The 16812-nt window shown below is 43.1% G+C and overlaps 1 protein-coding gene across 1 annotated transcript in view; it reads left to right on the top strand.

The window, feature by feature from the left end:
- LOC140195163 (stearoyl-CoA desaturase 5-like) overlaps positions 1-16812 on the top strand; it is a 91111-nt gene that overhangs the window by 67488 nt on the left and 6811 nt on the right. The window contains exon 4 of the mRNA XM_072253039.1: positions 8495-8727. Coding sequence (XP_072109140.1) covers positions 8495-8727 — 233 coding nt within the window. The remainder of the gene's footprint in view (positions 1-8494; positions 8728-16812) is intronic.

The following is a 16812-nucleotide window of genomic DNA, read 5'->3' as shown; positions in this document are numbered from 1 at the left end:
ATTTCTAGAATTCATGGGGTTTGTCTGCAAAAGTTTTACTGTACACTTTTAAGGTAGGGTAAGGGATTGACTGGTGCCCAGATATGGTCACATAGGATGGTGTAAAGATGTATAAACTCCGAAGATTCCAAATATGATTCTTGTCTATGCTAAAATATTTGTTCAGGTCAGATTTCAGTACCTCTCAGGCAAAATTGGTCAGGGTCCTACAGTCATACTGTGGCTTCAGTAGTTGGATGTTAATGGAGCTGGGCATGATTCAGTGTTCTGCAGCAGTCATTAGGGCTGTAAAGGAAAGTCAGTGCTTTCATAAAGAAAGAAAAAGGAAAGTATACACAAGAAAATTCTCTATTGTGTGTAAGCATGTGTTCATGAAGGGGAAAAATCATACAGTATGATGATGGATATTCTATTGATTAGATTGCAGAAAATGAACCATAGGAAAATTAACTTTACTATGCAATAACGAACACAACAAAAGCCTATTTGAGTTACAGGAAGTGGTCATTTGGCAATGAATTTACACTGGTGCCAGCTTCAACTGTAATAGAAGTTCAAGATGTAATAGAAGTTCAAGAATTGATATGAAATGTTTGATATTCTAAAGTCTTCCTCTTGTGGATCCACCTTTTTTTTCTCTTTCCTCTGCACTTCAGTAGAAGGCAAAATGTAACGATATACAGTAGACAGCAGTTTTGATACTATTGCTCAAATTTAAAATTGCCCCGTTAATTCAATCTTAATTGCTTTTTCGTCCTTTCAGATCGTAAATATACGTGCTTCTTTACTGAATCCTGTAGAGTTTCCTGTTTGACCTCATTAATCAATTGTTTGTACCTTGTCCATTATCAATTTATGGAAGAAGTTAGTCTGGAATTTGCATTAGAGGGTCCTCACAATGAGCCTTAGAGTTTTGGTGGAATATTGGAAGAAACCCTGTTTTACACAGACAATCTCTAAAACTATGGGATTCTTGGATTTCTGCTTAAGCTGTATTATTTACTTGGGTGTTCCAACTCTGGAGTCCATAAGACATAGGAGCAGAATTAGGCCATTCAGCCTATTGAGTCTGCTCCGCCGTTCCATCATGGCTGATCCCGGATCCCACTCAACCCCATACACCTGCCTTCTCGCCATATCCTTTGGTGCCCTGGCTGATCAGGAAATGATCAACTTCCGCCTTAATTTACACATAGACTTGGCCTGCACCGCATTCTCTGGCAGAGCGTTCTACAGATTTACTTCTCTCTGGCTAAAAGAATTTCTTCTTACCTGTTTTCTGAAGGGTCACCCCCTCAATTTTGAGGCTGTGCCCTCTATTTCTGGATGTCCCCACCAAGGGAAACATCCTCTCCACATCTACCTTATCCAGTCCTTTCAACATTCAGTAGGTTTCAATGAGATTCCCCCCTCCCCCACTCACACACACATTCTTCTAAATTCCAGCAGTCAGTATAGGCCCAAAGCTGCCAAAAGCTCCTCGTATGTTAACCCCTTCATTCCCAGAATAATCCTCATGAACCTTCTCTGGACTCTCTCCAATGACAACACATCCTTTCTGAGATATGGGGCCAAAACTGTTGACAGTATTCCAAGTGCAGCCTGACTAGTGTTTATAAAGCCTCAGCATTGTCTCCATGCTTTTATATTCTATTCCCTTTGAAATAAATGCCAACATTAAATTTGCCTCCTTTACCACGGACTCAACCTGTAAATTAACCTTCTGGGAGTCTTGCACGAGGATTCCCAAGTCCCTCTGCACCTCTGATGTTTGAAATTTCTCCCCATTTAGATAATAGTCCGCGCTATTATTTCTTTTATCAAAATGCATTATCATTCATTTCCCAACGCTGTATTCCATCTGCCATTTTTTTTGCCCATACTTCCAATTTGCCTAAGTCCTGCTGCAATCACATTGTTTCCTCAGCACTACCTACTTGCCACAAAGCCATCAATTCCATTAACTAAATCATTGACAAAATGTGAAAAGTAGTGGTCCCAATGCTAACCCCTGAGGAACACCACCAGTCAGCGGCAGCCAACCAAAAAAGGCCCCTTTTATTCCTACCCACTGCCCCCTGCCTGTCAGCCATTCTGCTATCCGTGCCAGTATCTTTCCTGTAACGCCATAGGATGTTATCTTGTTAAGCAGCCTCATGTGTAAAATCCAAGTAAATGACACCCACTAACTCTCCTTTGTTCACTCTGCTTGTTACTTCCTCAAAGAACTCTTAACAGATTTTTCAGGCGAGATTTGCCTTTACAGAAACCATGCTGACTTTGACTTATTTTATCATTAGACTCCAAGTACCTCAAAACCTCATCCTTAATAATAGACTCCAACACTTTCCCGATCACTGAGGTTAGGCTAACTGGCCTACAAATTCTTTTCTTTTGCTTTCCTCCCTTCTTAGAGTGGAGTGACATTTGCAATCTTCCAGTCCTCCAGGACTATGCCAGAATCAAGTGATTCTTGAAAGATCATGATCAATGCATCTATTATCTCTTCAGCAGCCTCTGTCAGGACTCTGGGATGTAGTTCATCTGGTCCAGGTGACTTATCTACCTTAAGACTTTTGAGTTTGCTTAGCACTTTTTCCTTTGTAATAGCAATGGCACTCACTCCTCCTCCCTGACACTCATGGACCTCTGGCACACTGCTAGTGGCTTCCACAGTGAAGACAGATGGAAAGTACCCATTAAGTTCATCTGCTATTTCTTTGTCCCCCATTACTACCTCACCAGCATCATTTTCCAGTGGTTCAATATTAACTCTCATCTTCCTTTTACTCCTTAAATGACTGAGAAAACTTTTGGTATCCTGCTTTATATTATTGGCTAGTCTACCCTCATATTTTATTTTTTCCCTTCTTGTATCTTTTTTAGTTGCCTTTTGTTGGATTTTAAAAGTTTCCCAATCATCCAACTTCCCATTCACTTTTGCCACCTTTATGTGCCATTTCCTTGGCTTTTATGCAGTCCTTAACTTCCTTTGTCGGCCACGGTTGCCTACCCCTTCCTTTTAAGAACTACTTCCTCTGTGGGACATACCTATCCAGTGTCTTGTGAACTATTCCCAGAAATTTCAGCCATCTCTGCTCTGGATCCTCTGGACAGGCTCCTTCTCTCATGGCTCTGTAATTCCCTTTATTCTATTGTGATACAGGTACATACGAGTTATGCTTCTCCCTCTCAAATTGCAGTATGAATTCAATCATATTATGATCACTGCCTCCTGAGGGTTCTTTTACTTTAAGCTTCCTAATAAGATCTGGGTTATTACATAACATCCAATCTAAGATAGCCTTTCCCTGAGTAGGCAGAGGTTATAGTAGAGGCTTTGGTGATAATTTACCAAAATTCTCTGGACTCTAGGCAGATCCTGGCAGATTGAAGAAAGGTGAATTATCACGCCACTGTTTAAAGAAGTGTAATACGCTGTTAGGTTTCACTGCTAAGGATAATGTAATGCTTTTCTGTGTAATGATCCACTGCTAAGGTTATGGTTTCTCTGTAGCAGTAATGTTTGGGTTATGACTAGAGATACCATGGCTTTGGAATGCAGAGGCTATCCAATGGGAGAAATGTTGTTCTTTCTTGTATGTCTGGAAGCTGGGTTTTTCGCGGTCTTTCATTGGGAAGCGATGGAGAGCGTCGGAAGACCACTGGATGGAGTGGACTGAGGAGCGAGGGTCCGAGGGCCGGCTATGCTTGGAGGTTGACGGCAACAAATGAACAAACAATGAGCTCCAACGATGCACAATAGACTGTTTCATGTGAATGGGCCCTTTTATTTTGTTTCTTTACTAGCCATATAGTTAAATTAAGAATGATAAAGATCTATCGTTTAACGACATATTGTGTACTGTTTGATATTTTGCAGTGCGGATTTGTAACCAGGCAATGCGTCACGCAGCTTCCACACAAACGAGATTTCTCAGTTTGGCAGGACCAGAAGTTGTTTTCCCCTAGACGAATATGTGTTGGCCGAGCTTGAGGGTTACAATTGTGGGGGCTATGTTTGGGATCGATTCCGTTGGATGCTGCGTGATTGTGTTTAAATCTGTGCTGATATGGATGCTGTTGGGGTGGAGCGTTGGTGCACCTCCGTGGGGTTACCGGTAACTAATGTGTGCATGTTGAGTGGGGTGGATATTCGTACCCCAAGTGAATTGTTCGTTCGATTTTTGAGTAGTGTTAAAGCTGTTGGCAAAGTTGAAATTGTAGCACGGAGTTTGATAAAGTGGTGGGCTCAGACCTTGTTTTAGTTCAGACTACTGCTGACTGGGACTGCCAGCATCTACCAGTGCTCCAGGTGAGGCGGGGCCATGGCCCGTCCATGTGCCAGAACGGCAGCGTTTAAATTCTGGTGGGCACCAACACCCCTCTTGTGAGGAGGCTCATGGGGGCCTGCAAGGGGGAGGCTGGTGAGAGCTTTCTGGGAACATTGTCCATGCACCCAGTGTTTCGAGCTGCCTTTGAGAAAGTGCATGGCTGCATTGGGTCAGGTACTGAATTTAGATGAGGGACTGTGTAGTTCACTCAGTCGAAGCCAATGGTGGTATGGCCCGAGGAAGTAACGAGAATGATGGGGCCCCCAACTTTCCCGGAGTGCCTGAGGGCGAGGCACTCTTAGGGAACGCTCCAGAAGACCTCGAGGGGTTTCCCCGGTGCACCTGTTCCCAGTGACAGTAATGTCCAGTGTTCCTGTGAGACAAGCTGGGGAGAAACTATAGGAAAAAGGGGGAAAGTTGACAGCAAACATAGAGGCAGTTACCACCTGGCCAAGACCTCAGACTGTGAGCGCTCTGCACTTGTTCCTCGGGTTCTGTGGTACATGCTGCCTTTCGCTAACTCCCCATTGATTGAGGGAGAGACTCCCGTCCCTTCTCCCATTGTGTTAGATGAGGGGGTGCAGAGGTCTCAGAGAATTAGGAGACCACCGGATAGGCTGGGCTATGTAACACCAGGGGAACAGAGTGTGACCCCTACTGTTTTTGGCAGCTATGTCATTGCCTTGTACACCTGGGTTGGGCTTTGTGTTTTGCAGGAAGGGTTGGTGAATTATCTCAACGTCATGAGGACATGACTAAGTTTGGTGGGGGGAGAGTGTAACATGCTGTAAGGTTTCACTGCTAAGGCTAATGTAATGGCTTCTGTGTAATGTTCCACTGCTAAGGTAATGGTTTCTCTGTGGTAGCAATGTTTGGCTTATGACTAGAGATAACGGGGCTTTGGAATGCAGGGGCTATCCAATGGGAGTAATGTTCTTTTTTGTGTGTCTGGGAGCTGGGTTTTTCGCAGTTTTTTGTTGGGGAGCGATGGAGAGAGAGGATGCGAATGGAGAGAGGCGGAAGATCACCGGATGGAGTGGACTGAGGGGCAAGGGTCCGAGGGCTTGGAGATCAATGGGAACAAATGAATGAACAATGAGCTCCAATGATGCGCAATAGACTGTTTCATGAGAATGGGCCCTTTTTTTTGTTTCTTTACTAACCATATAGTCAAATTAAGAATGATAAAGATCTATCATTTAATCGCATATTGTGTACTGTGGGATATTTTGCGGTGCGGATTTGTAACTGGGCAACGCGTCACGCAGCATCCACACAAACAAGATTTCTCAGTTCGGCTAGATGAACATGTGCTGGCCGAGGGTTACAGAAGGATGTAGGCAAAAGGCAGGTAACTATAGGCCAGTTTAACATCTGAAGCTATCATTAAAGAAGAAATAGTGAGGCATCCGGAAAGAAATGGATCCATCATGCAGACGGACGCATGGATTCAGCAAAAGCCGGCCAGTCCTGTTTGACAAACTTACTGGAGTTCTTTTAGGATATAATGAACAGAGTGGATGGAGGGGAACAGATGGCTGTTCTTTATTTGGATTTCCAGAAGGCGTTCTATCAGGTGCCACATAAAAGACTTGTTCATAAGGTAAGGATGCATAGAGCTGGGGATGATGTATTAGCATGGATAGAGGATTGGTTAACCAATAGAAAGCAGAGAGTTGGGATACATGAGTGTTTCTCTGGTTGGCAGTCAGTGGTGAGTGGTGTGCCGCAGGGGTCGGTGCTGGGCCCGTAACTGTTCACGGTATACATTAACGATCGGGAAGAGGGGGCCGGGTGTAGTGTATTTAAGTTTGTTGATGGCATTAAATTGAGTGGAAAAGCAAATTGTGCATAGAATTTGGAGAGTCTGAGGAGAAATATAGATAGGTTGAGTGGGCAACAGTCTGGTAGATGGAATACAATGTTGGTAAATGTGAGGTCATGCACTTTGTAAGGAAAAATGGAAGATCAGATTATTTAAATGGTAAATTATTGCAGGATGCTGCTGTGCAGAAAGACTTGGGGGTACTTGTGCATGAATCGCAAAAGGTGGTTTGCAGGTGCAGCAGGCAAATGGGATGTTGGCCTTCCTTGCTAGAGGGATTGAATTTAAGAGCAAGGGGGTTATGCTGCAACTGTACAGGGTACTGGTAAGGCCACATCTGGAGTACTGCGTGCAGTTCTGGTCTCCTTACTTGAGGAAGGATATACTGGCTTTGGAGGCGGTGCAGAGGAGGTTCACCAGGCTGATTCCTGAGATGAGAGGGTTAGACTATGAAGTGAGTTTGAGTCACCTGGGACTGTACTCACTGGAATTCAGAAGAATGAGAGGAGATCTTACAGAAATATATAAAATTGTGAAAGGGATAGATAAGGTAGAGGCAGGAATGTGAGATTAGAACTACAGGATATAGCCTCAAGATTCAGGGGAGTACATTTAGGACGGAGATGAGGAGGCACTGCTTTTCTCAAAGAGTGGTGAATCTGTGGAATTCTCTGCCAATGAAGCAGTGGAGGCTACCTTAATAAATATATTTAAGACAAGGTTGGATAGATTTTTGCATAGTAGGGGAATTAGGGTTAAGGGAAAAAGGCAGGTAGGTGGAGATGAGTCCATGGTCAGATCAGCTATGATCTTATTGAATGGCGGAGTAGACTCAATTGGTCGGATGGCCTACTCCTGCTCCAATTTCTTGTGTTGTTATGTTCTTAAGCTGCTCTAAAAAGCCATCTCGTAGGCATTCAACAAATTCCCTCTCTTGCAATCTGACACCAACCTGGTTTTCCTAAAGTCCCTCATTACAATTGTGTCATTACCCTTATTACATGCCTTTTCCAGGTTCCCTTTGCAATCTCAACCCCACATCTCTGCTACTATCTGGAGGCCTATATATGATTCTCATAATGTTTTTTTTACATTTGCAGTTTAACTCCACCCACAAAGATTCAACGTTCTCTGACCCTATGTCACCTCTTTCTAAAGGTGTAATTTCATCTCTCACCAACAGAGCCACACCATCACTACCTGTCCTTTTGATACAAAGTATATCCTTTGATGTTAAGCTCCAACTATGACCTCCTTTCAGCCACGACTCAGTGATGCCCACAACATCATACCAATCAATCTCTAATTGCACCATGAATTCATCCACCTTATTCCGAATGCTATGTGCATTTAAATACAACACCTTCAGTCCTGCATTCTTTGACCTTTTGAATTTTGCCTCTGTGGTACAACTTAATTGTTTGCTCGGTCTGCATTTGTACCCAGTCATGTTACATCCATCATCTACTTGTAAACCTGCTGGCTCATCCTCAGCTCTATCATACTGTTTCCCTTCCCCCTGCTATTTATTTAAACCACTCCCAACAGCTCCGGTAAACCAGTGTACAAGGATATTGGTCCTCCTCAGATTCCCCCTCATGAATCAAGATTCAGATTCATCCCTTTTGTACAGCTCCCACCTGCACCAGAAGAGGTCCCAATTATCCAGAAATCTGAATTTCTTCCCCCTGATCCAGTTCTTCAGCCACACATTTATCTGCCACCTCATTCTATTCCTATCCTCACTGTACTACCTTTTGAGATACTGCTTCTCAGCTTCCTTCCTAACTCCCTGTATTCTGTTTTCAGGACCGCCTCCTATTTTCTTCCTATGTCGTTGGTACCAATATGTACCACAATTTCTGGCTGCTAGCCCTCCCTTTTCAGGATATTGTGGACATGTCCAGAAACATCGCAGACCCTGGCACCTGGGAGGCAAACTATCATCCATGTTTCCTTTTCATGTCCACAGAATCACCTATCTGTCCCCCTGACTATAGAGCCCCCTATTACCGCTACCATCCTCTTCAGTTCCCTACCCTTCTGAACCACAGGGCCAGGAGTCCATGTCTGTTAAACATTAAAGTACTTCTATATAATATTTGAATATGTGCAGATGTTGCCAAAGTGGCACAAAAACTGTTCATCATAAAACCGTTTGCTGAATTGTCCTGTTAAATCACATTCTTGTTAATGCAGAACAGAAACTGTTTGTGTAGATGTTATACTGCATATGATTTTATTTGTTTTCCATGGATAGTCATACAGATTGTCCTGCTTTTTTCATGAGGTTTGTTCTGGTAACTGTGTAATTAAGTTTTGTTCTCTTTTGTAGGTATTACAGGACGTCAGTTTTAATCATGTGTTTCTTAATGCCAACTATTATCCCCTGGTACTTCTGGGGGGAGAGTCTCTGGAATTCATACTTTCTGGCTTCCATTCTTCGATATACCATCTCTCTGAATGTCACATGGCTGGTAAATAGTGCTGCCCACATGTATGGAAACAGACCCTATGACAAGAACATCAGTCCTAGAGAAAACAGATTTGTTACTTTTGGAGCACTTGGTGAGTAGGAAAACCGGTCCAGGTTGGTACCAACTTGGTTGTTTTCAAAAATTTGACAGCAATGGGGTTAACTGCAACTCTGGGTAGAACCCCTTTCACATTTGACGCAAGCATTATCGTTTTAGTGATGTAATTGAGTTACCATCTTGCCTTCTCTTTATGCCTCCTGAAGTTATTAGCTGACTGTGTCCCAGTCAGCTAGTAGGGCCTGAACTGCATCAACAGAGGTGGTAAAATCAAGTACTTGAATTGGGGATGCAAAGCTGTCGAGTGACCTGACCTTGTTTATAATCCAAAATTGGATGTGTCACAGTAGATCTATCTTCATCACCTGTTCACTTACAGGTTGTCTAGGAGCTCTGCTGACACCTACACAATAGTTTGCATGCAACATTGGCATCAACGGTGTTTATTTCCATGGAGGCTGATGGTAAGCACACCTGGGCAACAAAGCAGTTCTTCATGTACATCTGCTAACTGACTGGAGAGAAAAAAGCAACATCGAAACATGCTACTCAGTGTAATTACACTAAACCTCTGACTTGGCCATTCGTAGATCCCAATGGTTTGGTGTCTTGCTCACTGGGTCCCTGGTTCTTCTGTTCCCCTGACATTTGCTAATTCATTGAAGTTTGTTATGGTACTGAACACTGTATGGTACTTAATGCTGATTAAAAGTATATTGTGATATTAATATGAATAACATTCAAAAGGCCATAAAACTTACTCATCAGCCTGAGGTGTCATTTGAATCTGTACCTTCTCGGTTATTTTGTTTATTCTCATTGCCTTGCGAGCTACTTTTATAAATGTCAGAAGTATAATTCACAATTTGTAACCAAAAAGCGGCTTGGTATTGTGAAATTTTGACACCATTTGTTCTACCCCTGCATCCAAGTCTCTGATATGTAGTGATGCTGCCTCAATAGAACTTAATAAGATAGCGTGACCTAACATCACTCATTCTAGAAAAGTTGCTTTTCAATTTTTAAGTTTACTATCTGCTCCTAGTACTATACTTGAAGTAATATCCTATTTACAGAATTTTAGAAGTGAAAAAGTAAGCTAGTAGAAGACTTCCCTACAATTCATGAATATTCTATCTACTATAGAGACACAAGAGACAGCAAATGTTGGAATCTGAAACAAAAGAAACATTGTTGGAGACACTCAGCAGACTGAGCAACATATATGTGGGGGGGAGGGGTGGAATTGTTGACATTTCAGGTCAAGACCCTGTATCAGGCCTGCCCATTATTAAATATGCTTTCCCAAAAGAATCGAATCTTTTATCAAGTACAATCATGAGTAAGTTGTTTTTTTTACACCTGCAGATTGTAATGGTGGTTGTCCAGTACTACAGCATGGAATCATCCTTGATCTGTTTGTGTTCCTCTCCAAACCATGTGGCGTATCGGGTGGCAACCTTGCTGTTTCTTTACAAGGCAGAGTTGTCAGCTCGACTTGGTGGAAAGCGTGCAAGAAGCCTATCTTGTTTGACTGGGACCACTCACCTCGAAGTCCGGTGTGGATTCCACTGCACCACTGGCTGACTCAAATTATCATCCTTGATAGATACTGAATATTTCCTTGGGTTTTTATGATCATCTGTCATTGTGCTCGGTTGTGATCCCACAATCTCTCCAGGGTTCTCACCAGCAAGTTGGTACTTGGAGAGTAACTTGGAACGGTATCTTAGCAATGATGTCTGAGGACCCTCACTTCAGGATTCAACTCTTGATATCTTCTCTTTAGTAAAGACCAACTTTAAATACTTATCAAATTCCTGCACCATTCTCGGATCATTGTCTACAAAGTAACAGTCCTCTTCAGGACCCACCTAATAACCATATAACAATTACAGCATGGAAACAGGCCATCTCGGCCCTTCTAGTCCATGCCAAACTCTTACTCTCACCTAGTCTCACTGACCTGCAGTCAGCCCATAACCCTCCATTTCTTTCCTGTCCATATAGCTATCCAATTTAACTTTAGACGACAACATTGAACCTGCCTCAACCACTTCTGCTGGAAGCTTGTTCCACGCAGCTACCACTCTGAGTAAAGAAGGTCACCCTCATGTTACCCCTAAACTCTTGCCCTTTAACTCTCAACTCATGTCCTCTTGTTTGAATCTCCCCTACTCTCAATGGAAAAAGCCTATCCATGTCAACTCTATCAATCCTCCTCATAATTTTAAATACCTCTATCAAGTCTGCCCTCAACCTTCTATGTTCCAAAGAATAAAGTCCTAACTTGTTCAACCTTCCTCTGTAACTTAGGTGATGAAACCCAGGTAACATTCTAGTAAATCTTCTCTGTACTCTCTCTAGTCTGTTGACATCTTTCCTATAATTCAGTGACCAGACTGTACACAATACTCCAAATTTGGCCTCACCAATGCCTTGTACAATTTCAACATTACATCCCAACTCCTATACTCAATGCTCTGATTTATAAAGGCCGGCATACCAAAAGCTTTCTTCACCACCCTATCCACATGAGATTCCACCTTCAGGGAACTATGCACCATTATTCCTAGATCCCTCTGTTCTACTGCATTCTTCAATGCCCTACCATTTACCATGTATGTCCTATTTTGATTAGTCCTACCAAGATGTAGCACCTCACATTTATCAGCATTAAACTCCATCTGCCAACTTTCAGCTCACTCTTCTAATTGGTCTAAATCTCTCTGCAAGCTTTGAAAACCTACTTCATTATCCACAACTCCACCTATCTTAGTATCATCTGCATACTTACTCATCCAGTTTACCACCCCATAATAATTCCTCCTTTATACATGCATATTTCATTTCCCATTTTGATTGTAAAATAATTTGCAATCCCCACAGCTTTTCTCCTACTGTATTAATTTCCCCATTCTTTATATTCATTACTACAGTACTTATATGCTCTCACCTTGGACTTTAATGGGGGTTCTAATCTCTTTACCTTGCTGCAGCATCCTGAAATTGCTGGCATGTACTTTTTTTTTGTTAGTGAAATTTACTTAGAACATGGAACAGGCCTATCAGCCTACGATGTCAGTGCTAAGCACAATAGAGAGTTAAACTAAATTTCATCAGCCTGTACGTGATCTATCTGTCCATTTCTTGCATATTAATGTGTCTAATTGCCTCTTAATTAGACTCATTATCATATTCGTTTTCATCATTACCACCAGCAGCCTATTTCAGTCATGTAACACTATATTTAAAAGAAACTTACCGGCACGTTTCCTTTAAGTGTTTTCTCCTTCCCTGTTATTCATGTTCTCAAGTATTTGATATTTCCCTGTTTTGTGGCAGCAGTACAGTGCCATTCATTTTTTTAAAAAAAACTAAATTACAATAAGAAAAACAGTACTGTGCAAAAGTCTTAGGCCCATAGTGTATGTATAGCAAGGGTGCCTTAGACTTTTGTACAGCACTGTATTTGTCAACATGGAGCAGAGGGTGAGCTTGTAAGTCTGCTGGAAGCAAAGGATGTTGGAAATGGTGACGGTGGAGCGCTGCAGGAGGGGTGTGGGACAGGTGGCAGAGAAAGAGTGCCAACGGCGCAGGTGCAGACACACCCAGCCTTGAGACACCAGGCAAGGTCATTTGATTCCAAACAATTGGTTTATTGATCATCACAGAATGTCTCTCTCTGGTGCTTCCCACTCCATTCCTTTTTTTCCAGCCACGATTCCCCTCTCTCTGCCCCCATCCCACTCTCAGTCCACAATAGAGACTCTTATCAGAATCAGGTTTACCATCACTCACATATGTCATGAAATTTATTTTTAGAGGCAGCAGTAGAGTAAAATACATAAACTTACTACAGCACTCTGGAAAAAGTCTTGGGCACCCTAGATATGTGCCTAGGACTTTTGCATGGTACTGTATATATTTAAAAAATAAGTATTGCAAAAATAGTGAGGTAGTGTTCATGTTTTGGTTCATTGTTCAGAAATCTGATGGTAGAGGGGAAGGAGCTGTTCATTAAACGTGTGTGTGTCTTCAGGTTTCTGCATGTACTCTGAGCAAAAAGATTATCACCATCTACCCTATCCACACGTCTCATAATTCTATTTACTATCAGATCTCCCCTCTGCCCCTGATGCTCCAGAGAAAACAACCCAAGTGTGTCCAATCTCTCCTTATGGCTCATGCCCTTTAATTCAGGCAGCATTCTGGTAAATCTCCACATCCTTCCTGTAATGGGTGGCCAGAAGAGAGAATACCTTTTACTGCATGTTCAGAGTTTAAATTTTGTCCCTTCTTCCCCCCCCCCCCCCGAATAGAATCTGGTGCCTTGGTGTATTCCAACTATGATCTGCTCCTCATTTTGTGGTGCCCATATCATTCAAAAAATGAGCACTGAGTGGAAATCTCTAAAACAGTGTTATGATGTGCAACCACTGCTTCTACCCTGTTGAGAGGCCCAAGAGCCACATTGGATGCTCAAGCAGCTGTTTGCTATTCTTTTTCCCGTGTCTGATGTTCAGCAGTTTATGTACAATATTTGAAATGATGATACCCAGAACTAGAAATCCTTTGGTTTGGGGTGTCATTTTTGATGGACCATTTCTTTAAAAAATGAACAAAAATTATGTGCAGGTTTAGCTTTTATGTGGTTTCCAGTCGTAGTGCACTTCACCTTTGTAACCAAGAATAATGATTGCCGATCTAGCCACACCCAAATAGATTGTCACCATTTAGAGAGAGAAAATAATATAAAGCAAATAATTAATCCTATTTATACCCAAGCATAAGATTTATTGCTCTAGCATTTCATTAAAATTCCTCTAGCACTATTTCCTCCTACCTGCAGTATTTGGCACACTTGACTAGATCATCCTTCTCCTGTACCTCTGCACCACTGGTCCACAGATGAAGTCCATATTCAGCATTTTCCATTCTTGTCTTTAGGTCACAGCCAAAGAGTCACCTCTGAAAACTGGTGGTACTGGATCTTTCTTTGGCTTCCTCCAACTTGTCCTGCTCATCAGTAATGTGGAAAAATGCATTGTTAGTTTCCATGAATGGGCTGGAGAAAAAAAGTTTTATCTCACATTCTTTCTATCCCTCATTGAATTGAATTGAATTCACTTTATTTCTTACATCCTTCACATACATGAGGAATAAAAATCTTAACATTACATCTCTGTCTAAATGTGTAATGTGCAATCATAGTAATTTATAATAAGTAGAACAGTCAGTGTAACATAGAAATACACTCAAATCAGCATGAGTTAATCAGTCTGATGGCCTGGTGGAAAGAGCTGTCCTGGAGCCTGTTCGTCCTAGCTTTTATGCTGCGGTACCGTTTCCTGGATGGTAGCAGCTGGAATATATTGTGTTTGAGGTGACTCAGGTCCCCAATGATCCTATGGGCCCTTTTCCCACACCTGTCTTTGTAAATGTCCTGAATCATGGAAAGTTCACAACTGCAGATGCGCTGGGCTGTCTGTAGCACTCTCTGCAGAGTCCTACAATTAAGGGAAGTACAGTTCCCATACCAGGCAGTGATGCAGCCAGTCAGGATGCTCTCAATTGTGCCCCTGTAGAAAGCTCTTAGGATTTGGGTCCATACCAAACTTCCTCAACCGTCTGAGGTGAAAGAGGCGCTGTTGTGCCTTTTTTACCACACAGCTGGTGTGTATACACCATGTGAGGTCCTCGGTGATGTGGATGCCGAGGAACTTGAAGCTGTTTACCCTCTCAACCCCAGATCTATTGAGGTCAATAGGGGTTAGCCTGTCTCCACTCCTCCTGTAATCCACAATTAGCTCCTTTGTTTTTGCAACATTGAGGAAGAGGTTTTTTTGACACCACTGTGTCAGAGAGATGACTTCTTCCCTGTAGACCACCTCATTTGAGATTAGGCCGATCAATGTAGTGTTGTCGGCAGATTTAATTAGCAGATTGGAGCTGTGGGTGGCGACACAGTCATGGGTATACAGGGAGTAAAGGAGGAGATTTAGTACACAGCCCTAAGGGGCTCCTGTGTTGAGCGTCAGAGGGACAGAGATGAGGGAGCCCACTCTTACCACCTGCTGGCGATTTGACAGGAAATCCAGAATCAGCTGACAAGACAGGGTCAAGGTAGAGGTCTGTGAGCTTCCTGTCGAGCCTGGAGGGAATTATGGTGTTGAATGCTGAACTGTAGTCCAAGAACAGCATTCTCACATAAGTATTATTTAATAGGTGGCTGTTTAAAAAGGGAGCTTCGAGAGCATTGTCCATTGTACGTGGCCAATCAGTGGCTATAACCAGAGCACCATTCGTGAGTTAAATACTATAGCAGGGAGACACTGCCTAGTGGAGTGGTCATCGATGGTGTGATCTGAGGCAGAATGGTGAGGCTTTGGGTCATTTGTTAGGAAGAGTGAGGAGGTGATAGATGGGAGCTATAGGCAAGTAGTCACACTAAGGCCTCGGGAGACAGATAAGTGGGTAACAGGAGAGGGAAGGGCAGGAGTCAGATTCTAGAGAGTACCCCTGTGGCTGTGCCCTTTAACAATAAGTACTCCTGTTTGAGTACTGTTGGGGGGGATGGCCTACCTGGGTGAAACAACAGTGGCCGTACCACTGGCACAGAGTCTGGCCCTGTGGCTCAGAAGGGTAGGGAAAGGAAGAGGGCAGCAGTAATAGGGGACTCCATAGTTAAGGGGTTACCAGGCGATTCTGTGGATGCAGGAAAGAAAAACAGATGGTAGTTTGCCTCCCAGGTGCCAGGGTCCGGGATGTTTCTGATCGTGTCCACAATATCCTGAAGTAGGAAGGTGAACAGCCAGAGGTCGTGGTACATATTGGTACCAATGACATGGGTAGGAAAAGGGAGGAGGTCCTGAAAACAGACTACAAGGAGTTAGGAAAGAAGCTGAGAAGCAAGACCTCAAAGGTAGTAATCTCTGGATTACTGCCTGTGCCACATGACAGTGAGTATAAGAATAGAGTGAGGTGGAGGATAAATGTGTGGCTGAGGGATTGGAGCAGGGGGCAGGGATGCAGAATTCTGGATCATTGGGACCCCTCTTGGGGCAAGCGTGACCTGTACAAAAAGGATGGGTTGCACTTGAATCCCAAGGGGACCAATATCCTGGCGGGAAGGTTTGCTAAGGCTATTGGGGAGAGCTTAAACTAGAATTGCTGGGGATTGGGAACTGAACTGAAGAGATGGAGGAAGGGGCTGTTGGCTCACAAATAGAGAAAGCTGGGAGATGGTGTGAGAAGGGCAGATAGGCAGGTGACAAAGAAGGGTTACGGTCAGATTGATGGTTTGGGATGTGTCTATTTTAATGCAAGAAGCATCATGAACAAAGTGGACGAGCTTAGAGCATGGATCAGTTCTTGGAGCTATGATGTTGTGGCCATTACAGAGACTTGGATGGCTCGGGCAGAAATGCCAACTTTAGATGTTTTAGAAAGGACAGGGAAGGAGGCAAAAGAGGTGGGGCTTGGCACCTGCTGATCAGAGATAGTGTCACAGCTGCAGAAAAGGAGGAAGTCACAGAGTGATTGCCTACTGAGTTCTCTGTGGGTGGAAGTTGGAAATAGGAAGGAGTCAATAACTTTGCTGGGTGTTTTCTTTATAGACCACCCAATAGTAACAGGGACATCAGGAGCAGACAGGGAGACAGCTTCTGGAAAGGAGTAATAATAATAGGCTTGTCGTGGTGGGAGATTTTAATTTCGCAAATATTGATTGACATCTCCCTAGCGCAAGGGGTTTAGATGGGGTGGGGTTTGTTAAGTGTGTTCAGGAAGGTTTCCTGACACAATGTAGATAAGCCTACAAGAGGAGAGGCTGTAATTGATCTGGTATTGGGAAATGCACCCAGTGAGGTGCCAGGTCTCTCAGTGGAAGAGCATTTTGATAGTGATCACAATTCTATTTCCTTTATCATAGCATTGGAGAGGGATAGGAACAGACAAGTTAGGAAAGCATTTATCGGAGTAAGGGACAATATGAAGCTATCAGACAGCAACTTGGAAGCAGAAATTGGGAACAGATGTTCTCAGGGACATATATGGCAGAAATGTGGCAAATGTTCAGGGGATATTTGTGTGGTGTTCTGCATAGGTACTTTCCAAT

Source organism: Mobula birostris, chromosome 3, assembly GCF_030028105.1.
Source record: "Mobula birostris isolate sMobBir1 chromosome 3, sMobBir1.hap1, whole genome shotgun sequence".
Lineage (NCBI taxonomy): Eukaryota > Metazoa > Chordata > Chondrichthyes > Myliobatiformes > Myliobatidae > Mobula > Mobula birostris.
The sequence above is the reverse complement of the archived record's forward strand: the minus strand, read 5'-3'. Positions and strand labels throughout refer to the sequence as shown.